The sequence below is a fragment of the Papaver somniferum genome, chromosome 11 (assembly GCF_003573695.1).
Source record: "Papaver somniferum cultivar HN1 chromosome 11, ASM357369v1, whole genome shotgun sequence".
Classification (NCBI taxonomy): Eukaryota; Viridiplantae; Streptophyta; class Magnoliopsida; order Ranunculales; family Papaveraceae; genus Papaver; species Papaver somniferum.
In genome coordinates this window covers 80,217,741-80,226,077 of record NC_039368.1, presented here as the reverse complement: position 1 = coordinate 80,226,077, position 8,337 = coordinate 80,217,741, and the positions used below count along the sequence as shown (strand labels likewise).

General features: G+C 34.6%; 2 protein-coding genes across 2 annotated transcripts; one reads left to right on the top strand and one right to left on the bottom strand.

The window, feature by feature from the left end:
• The first annotated feature begins 1,001 nt into the window (after window positions 1-1,001).
• On the top strand, window positions 1,002-1,908 carry LOC113324646 (LOB domain-containing protein 1-like). Its single transcript, XM_026572944.1, has 2 exons — window positions 1,002-1,226; window positions 1,342-1,908. The coding sequence occupies exons 1-2, from the start codon at window positions 1,002-1,004 to the stop codon at window positions 1,906-1,908; spliced, it is 792 nt and encodes a 263-aa protein (XP_026428729.1).
• Window positions 1,909-5,693: 3,785 nt separating this feature from the next.
• Window positions 5,694-6,778, bottom strand: LOC113324645 (uncharacterized mitochondrial protein AtMg00810-like). The gene is made up of 2 exons (XM_026572942.1): window positions 6,236-6,778; window positions 5,694-5,873 (listed from the first exon to the last, which is right to left on the bottom strand). Exons 1-2 carry the CDS (start codon window positions 6,776-6,778, stop codon window positions 5,694-5,696), a joined length of 723 nt encoding a protein of 240 aa, XP_026428727.1.
• Window positions 6,779-8,337: the final 1,559 nt, after the last annotated feature.

The following is an 8,337-nucleotide window of genomic DNA, read 5'->3' as shown; positions in this document are numbered from 1 at the left end:
TCAATCGATACTTGTACTAAGTCTACAAGTTTCTTAGTAGTTTCCAGTTCTCGTGAATTTTAGGTGCACTGGCGAGACGAAGATAAATTTAGTGCACACAAATAATTGGACCCATGGGACGATGAATTGGTAGGAAGTTAGTCCTGTCTCGTTTATGCCAACCTACCTCGAGTTGTTTTATTAGTTATTACCCAGATGCTGGGAGCTTGCTTAAAGGGTGAAGACAATGAGATTAAGTATAAATAATCTTAATCCCAGATGTGTCATTTTTATCCAACATTTGTTCTCTAGCCCCAAAATTTCCAAGTAATTCAAAATCTGCCACTAAGCTTAAAATTTATCTCCAGACTTAAAACCTATTATCTAGTCCAAATTCGTGATTGCGATTTATTGATTGATTATAAGTAGCAGCGTAAACGTGTAATGCAATTCGTGATTCTCTTCTCTCATATTTGAGAGCTATATTGTCTGTTTTTAAATGAAATTTCAACGTTTTGCTTTGAAGAATTGACCACTCGTGGGAAGAAGAAAATTGAAGCAAATGATGAGCAAATAATGTGCGGTCGGCCTAATAAAAACAAAACACCTCATGGAGCTGGTTGATTATCAACCCTAAAGTGGTACCAATGCCATTCAACATATTTAGCTAATTTTGGATTCGCAAACCGTCTCTATAATCCTAGTACTAGTTAGAATGATGATGGTTCTTGGTCGTTTCCATCTTGACTTATTTCTAATCAATAATGACGCAGTCCAGATGCATATCAGCATTGACATCATTCCTCTCTAAAACACTACGTCACTGCGAAAGAAAGCGCCATCACTTCTTCATTCTAGTTTAAAAGTATGTCAAATTGAATGTAACTCTTTTCGAGAACCGAGGGAGTATCTACGGGCACTCCCCCTATAAATATGTTCACTCCCTCTCCACAAACCAAAGCACCCAATCATCTTTCTTAAGATTCTCTCCCGAAAACTCTCTGTACTTTTCTTTTGTCGGAATGGGTTCATCAACTGATACCTCCATTGCCACCAACATCCATACTCAATCACCAGCTCCATCTCTTTCTCAAGTAGTATTAACTCCTTGTGCTGCTTGTAAAATCCTTCGTCGACGATGTGGTGAAAAATGTGTACTAGCTCCTTATTTTCCACCAACTGAACCCTTAAAGTTTACTACTGCTCATAGAGTTTTTGGTGCTAGCAATATCATCAAAATGCTACAGGTAATGATCTAAAAATAAAAACTTGAATTACAATAAGCTAATCCCATCAGTTGCAGCTTAGCTTTTGGTATTTAAGCTTTTTATTTATTTATTTGGCTTCGATTTCTCTTATCAGGAACTTCCTGAATCCCAAAGAGTTGATGCAGTCAGTAGCATGGTTTACGAAGCGTATTCGAGAGTAAAAGATCCAGTTTACGGTTGTGCCGGAACAATTTATCAACTACAAAAACAAGTAATTGATCTTCAAGTTCAATTAGCAAAATCTCAAGCAGAGGTTATTAGCATGCAATGTCAACAAGCTCAATTTGTGGACCCACTTTGCATGGAAATGAAACAACATTCTCGATATCAGCAGCAACAACAACAGCCCACAGCTACTACCATATCGCTTGCTTCATCTCTGTCGTCTCTGCGATTGCAACAGGATATTGATGATTTTATGATGAGTAATGCCATTACTACTCAATATCAGCAGCAACAACAACAACCCACAACTAGTACCATATTCCCTACCTCATCGTCATTATCATCTTTGGAACAAGAATATATTGATGATTTTTTGAGTAATAACATTATTACTCAATCTTCGTCTCTAGATAACAATTTCGATGGGCTAATCTTCGGCCACGCGAATATGGGTTTGGAATGGAACCATCCTTATGAACATTATTTATTAATTTGAATACTATAGGAAGAAATACTATAGGGAGGAATAATGATATGCCCTCTTAACTCGGGTGCAGGAAATAAAAAGATATCCCCTTTGTAAATGTTAGTGCATGCATTAATAAATCATCTCATTTCGTCAGAACAAAATAAAGACAACAAAAATGGTGTTGTTAGACCAACTGAGCTATCCCTGTGAAAGCAGCTACCGAGAGGAAAATCAATGGACTAAATAAAAGCCCTCTATCATTTGGATTAAGAATGCACTAGTGGGTCCCATTTTCTATTTCACTAAATAGAAAATTCTGTTAGAGTTTGTAGTTGTCAAGTTTATTATAGTTGCTCTTTGTTTGTGTGATTTCCGGTTACCCACTTTATCTCCGTAATTTCTGCTGTTATTATAATCTCTGCAATGGTTACTGTAAATTTTTTATATTTTTAGTGGTTAGGTGTTTTCACCTTACATTTTCTTATTAAAAAAAAATCTCATATAGACCCCTAACCAAAACTTAGACATACCCCTCTCACCAAAACATTTTCTCTGACCAAAACTTTGAAACCCTAACGGTTTTTAGTTTTTCAGTCCACATATGCCTCAAAGGAGCCTAATCCATTTCCTCGCTAAGAGCTTTTCCGATGGAATGTATGTGAAGAAAAAGTCTCCATCCACGTAAATCCACTACCATTTTCCAAAAAAATATTCTCCAACCCTAACTTCTTTAACCAACTTGTAGATGACATGACATAATAATATTAGGTAGACATCTTTTTTCTCAACCTCTTGTTTCAGAGGTTCACCAAGATGACTTGTTGCCATCATAATCATCAATTTTAAAATTAAAAAAGATTTAATTTATTAAAAATGATTTTTAATCTATAATAAAAGATGATTTAACGATTTTTTCACTCTTCTTTATTTTTAGAACGAAAACTTCCGTTCCAGTTAGTCGACAGTACTATATCATACTATCTCGATAGTCGATAGTACCATATGAACCAATCATACTTCCAGTTAAAACAATACACCATCTTTGCATCGTCATCTTTAAATCATCATCCATAGGAATTGAGGTACAAATGTATTCCGAGGTAAAATTAAGCTTTTACCTTGATGAAGATAACAGTCATATTCTGGTCACAGTAATTTATTTCTATCACAGAAATTGACCTGCAACAATATGGCTGTGAAGCTTTGTTGAGGGTAGGGATGTTTAATTTTTGAGTGAACAATGAGGCCTATGCTGGATAGTAAACTATATGATTAGAAAATAAACAGCCGCAGAGAATCTAATCTCTATCAAGAGTTTGAAAAATAACCTAAATCTAGTACTAGTGGAATTTGTACGAGCAGGAAGCAATTTTGGCAGTTGGCATGATGAGTTTTTAAGTGAAGATGCGGACCAAGTTATTATGAACTGTAACATCTTACTTTGAAATTAGATGGATACTTCAATTTTTTTTGTTTTCTACTTGGCTGGAAGCATGTACATTTACTAGCACGTACGTCCCAAAGCCTTTTGGTTCGTTTATGGGTTTTGCAGAAACTTTGCACATAAGATCTTCGACACTCACCAATTGCAGTCCATTGAAGCTTTACACAAGTACAATTATCATGGAGTTTCGCGATAATTTTTCAGCCATTAAATACCGAATAAAAATATATATTCGGTTTGGAAATAAGACAGCTCGGCAAAGTACAGGTAAAAATGTCTACGGGTTGGAGAAGATTTTTTTTCTCCCTTATTCTTAGGAAAATTAGTTGATAAACTAGACAAAGGATGTCTTTCCACATTGCACATATGAAGCTGACCACACGATCAGTGGAGAAGCTCTAAATACTTCTTAGTTTTCTTTTGATGTCCTAATTTTTCTAATTTTTAACTTGATCTTTGGGTATGGGCTTAACCGTGGTGTAGAAAACATTTGCACCAAAACATTTGATTTTTAATCGCGGGTTTAACTTGATCTTCTCACCGAAACATTTGTTCTTATCATTTTTAATGCTAATTCCGCGGGCACCTACACTAACCATTTTTGAACAGATTTTTCCTTTTGAACAGATGGAGTCAGAGCCGATCCTACGCTTAGAAGGGCTTTGTGCGAATTTAATCACATGGCCTTTATATATATTTATATTTAATATTGAAAAAAATAATTAATTTTAAACCCAAAAGAATTGAATAAAATTTGTTGCAGAGATATGTCTGTTTTATTATTTACTACAATAACAATGGTTGAATCTCATATTTTACCAAACACAGTTTAGTTATTTTTTTAATCAGTTTTAACTTTAATTAATATTTTATCAAACGTCTAACTGTTTTTTTCTCACAACACAGTACAACAACACATAACAGAAAAGTACCTTTATAAAAGCTGCAACAATACCAAACTAACCTAATACTCATGCGAATCGATTATTATTTTTATAAAAAAACATCCACCATGTTGTGATTAATATGGATTATTTTAGGGAAGTAGCCAATACTACTTTACCAGCATATATTAAATGATTCCTTGGAGTTTTAACACATAATAAAAGGGTAAAGTGGAGATTAATATGTTTGGAAAAAGAAGTCTGATTTTTCGGACACTCTTTGTCGGTTGTTCATGTATCGAGGGACATAATTTTAGCATACGTGACTGTGAGATTAACCCTTAACTACTTAAACAAATCACCTCAGAATGACACTCTTCACAGAAATGTGCACGAAATTGAATTCTGATAAAAATCTCCAGAATCTTAGAAACAAAATCTATTTTCGAACGTCGCAGTTAACATAAGCCTATATTTAATTCTAGCCCTACCCGTTTAAGTTTTGACCAGTGGAGTTTGGATGGAATCTTTTGGCGCCATAATATATTTTATTGGCGAATTACAATCAAGGTATTATTTTATCGAACTTTATTTAGATTCTTCTAAAAGAGAAAATGAATAACATAATTTATTTTCGAAATATTTTGCGTTTCTCCCCTAATAAAAATTGCTAATTTAGATTACCTATGCAAGAGATCGAATTAGCAAAACCTTTTATCGTTACTTTTTACATCCATTTCGTAGTTAGCTGACTCGACATTTGTTTATGCGTGGCTAGGTTAAAAATACTTTTGTTGAAAGTACTCTAATGCCTAAAATAATATGATTGTCTGAGTCGTGTGAATCTAAATCTCAGCTATCAGCATTTCTAGCAAATACCCTGTAAGCTCTTATTTCCGCCGTTAACGATGGTCTGAGTTTATCGTAAAATTCTTCTCAATAGTCATCAAATCAAAACTAAGATTTTCTTTTCAAGACTTGCATCGTCGAATCAAAACTAATGTTCATGGACATCAATTCAAAGTAAGGTAAAGAGAAATAAGATAATAACAAAATATTCCCCAAAGATTTCATCTAATTAAATTATCAGTACAAGGAATCAAAAGCAAGAATCAAAAGTTGGATGCACTTCACGATTTTACTGTTACAACGTGGATCCAGTTTGTTGGAGAACTTCATTCAAGTAAAAGTGGCATCCAAATACGGCAATGTGGACCCTAGATTTAAGTGTCAATGGATTACCGTGTGATATCATGTCATAATTTGGACTTACGAGGTACGATCTTATCCTAAATTCTTCAAATGGTTCTTAGTAATGTTTGTTGAGGAAATTTTCATTAGATTAGACATTTTAATGTAGGGTTCTGTCTTGAATGGGGAATGGATTAGACATATTCTTTCGGCAATAGTGAGACTTAGCGTAGAAACAAAATAAAATGACTAGAAATAAAATGGGTTCTCTCTTGAATACTAAAAGTCGGGTTCTATTTACTAGAAATCAAGAAGTGAAATTCTTTATTAAACAGAAAGCTTATAAAACACATAGGCAAGGCTGTGTCTGATACAGACAAGACAGCCTGTATTAGCAGACAAAACCAATCAAAACATGACACCTCACAAGTCAGTTGACCACTAGAATCAGTATACATCAAAGTAAAGACAGCCTGTAAAGTAATGCCACATCACATGTCAGTGTAACACAGGCGTAAGAAAGGAATACTTTCTACTAGCCTCCCTCAAACTGAAATGGAGAAAACACTTCCACTTTGTCCTTCAAGAAAGCAAACCTTGGCCCTGCAAGTCCTTTAGTAAAGATGTCTGCTAGCTATTGAACTGTAGAAATGTAGGAGATCTTCAGAGTGTTGGATTGAACTAATTCTCTTATGAAATGGTAATCAATGTCAAGATGTTTTATTCCACTGTGCAGCACAGGATTAGAATCAAGTGAAATTGAGCTTTTATTCTCACACAATAGATGTGGAGAAGTAGAAAGAAAAATGTGTAAATCTTTAAGTAGTTGACATACCCAAAGAACTTCAACAGCTGTGGAGACTAAGCATTTGTATTCATCTTCAGTGGAGCTTCTAGACACAGTTGGCTGCTTTTTAGCAGACCATGAAATTGGATTATTACTAAAAAATAAACAGAAACCACTTGTTGATCTTCTGGTGTCTGGATCTCCAGCCCAATCAGCATCACAATAACCAGATATAGCAGAGAGACCCTTTGTGAATAAAATACCATGTCCAAGAGTACCTTTTATGTATCTTAAAATTCTCTTAGCTGAAGATAGGTGTACTGTTGTTGGAGAGTGCATGAATTGGCAAACCCGATTTACAGCATAAGCGATTTCAGGTCTTGACCATGTGAGATATTGAAGAGCTCCAACAAGTGACCTATACTCAGTTGGATTAGAAACAGGTTCACCATCTGTAATACTGAGTTTAGCACCAGGAGTACATGGAGAACTGCATGGTTTGGAACCAACCATATTACATTTTTGAAGTAAGTCCAAACTATATTTAGTTTGATGTAAGAACAGACCAGCTTTACTTCTTTTAACCTCCATTCCTAAAAAGTAATTGAGAGAACCCAAATCTTTCACAGGAAAATAGTTGTTGAAGAAAGAGATAACTTCATCACAATAAGAAGATGAGTTCCTTGTAATAAGAATATCATCCACATAAACTAGGACAATAGTAATTCTTGAACCAACTTTTTGAAAAAATAGATAAGAGAGTCAGCTAGTGAAGGTTGAAAGTGTAACTGAGTAAGAACTTCATGCAATTTCTCATAACAATCCCTAAGGGCTTGTTTAAGTCCATACAAAGATTTATTTAGTTTACACACATAGTCTGGATGATCTTTATCAATGAATCCAGGTGGTTGAACCATGTAAACTTCTTCTTGTAAATCTCCATGCAGAAATACATTACTGACATCAATTTTCTTAATATTCCAATCAAAATTGAAAGCCAAAGAGATAACAGTTCTAATGGTTGTTGTGTTTACAACAGGACTAAATGTTTTAGTAAAGTCAACACCTTGTTCTTGATGATAGCCCTTAGCCACTATTCTGGCTTTGTATTTATCAATTGAACCATCAGGTTTGTACTTTAATCTAAAAACCCATTTACATCCTACAACATTTTGAGATGGATGAGGTAGTACCTTGGTCCAAGTATTTGCATCTTGTAAAGTTTGATGTTCTACTACCATTGACCGCTTCCAGTTTGGATTCTTATTAGCTTGAGTGAAACAAGTAGGAACTGGTGGTGTAATGTTTGCTAATAAGGTAGTTGGAAGAACATGTTTAGTAGCAAAGAAAGTTTTAGGCTTAAAAATACCATGCATACCTATTGTAGTCATAGAATGAGTTGAAGTTGTTGCAGAGTAGTAGATAGTGTAGTAGTTGGTGTAGACTCTGTATTAGTTGAAATAGAAGATGAAGTAGAAGTATTGTCATGAGTGGAAGTAGTATTACCACTTGTAGAAGTATAAACACTAGAAACCGAAGAAGTAACAATAGTGTCTGGTAATGCTGGTAAACAATATTTATAAGGAGAATTAGCTAGCAGAGGATAACAGTCTTCATTGAATACTACATGTCTTGAAATATAAACTTTTCCTGTTTTGTAGTCTAAGCATTTATACCCCTTGTGATTAGAGTTGTATCCCAGAAAAACACAAGAGATGCTTCTTGGTTGCAATTTATTGGTTGTATAAGGTTTCAACGAAGGAAAGCATAAACATCCAAAACTTCATAAAAAATGATAGTTATGAGACTTCTGGAAAAAAACCTCATAAGGAGAAGAGGAATTAAGTAACTTGGCAGGTAATATGTTGATAATGAAGTTTGCAGTTTGAAGAGTATCCACCCAGTAGTAATCTGACAAACCAGATTGAATTAAAAAAGCTCTAGTAATATCCAACAAATGTTTGTGTTTAGACTCAGCCACTCCATTCTTTTCAGGAGTGTGAGGGAAAGTGAGTCCATGACTAATCCCAGAAGTAAGAAGAAAACCACCTAATTCATTGTTGACAAACTGACCACCTCCATCTGCGCTTATAACAGAATTATGAGTGGACAATAGATTCTCAGCATAATACTTGAAATGTTTGAAAATA

What these genes read in the sequence shown, in the direction of transcription:
- LOC113324646 (XM_026572944.1), top strand. Translation starts at nt 1,002, where the DNA reads ATGGGTTCATCAACTGATACCTCCATTGCCACCAACATCCATACTCAA. An exon ending in ATATCATCAAAATGCTACAG is followed by an intron (nt 1,227 to 1,341) that starts GTAATGATCTAA and finishes TTCTCTTATCAG; the next exon opens with GAACTTCCTGAATCCCAAAG.
- LOC113324645 (XM_026572942.1), bottom strand. Translation starts at nt 6,778, where the DNA reads ATGGAGGTTAAAAGAAGTAAAGCTGGTCTGTTCTTACATCAAACTAAA. An exon ending in CAGCTGTTGAAGTTCTTTGG is followed by an intron (nt 5,874 to 6,235) that starts GTATGTCAACTA and finishes ATTACTTTACAG; the next exon opens with GCTGTCTTTACTTTGATGTA.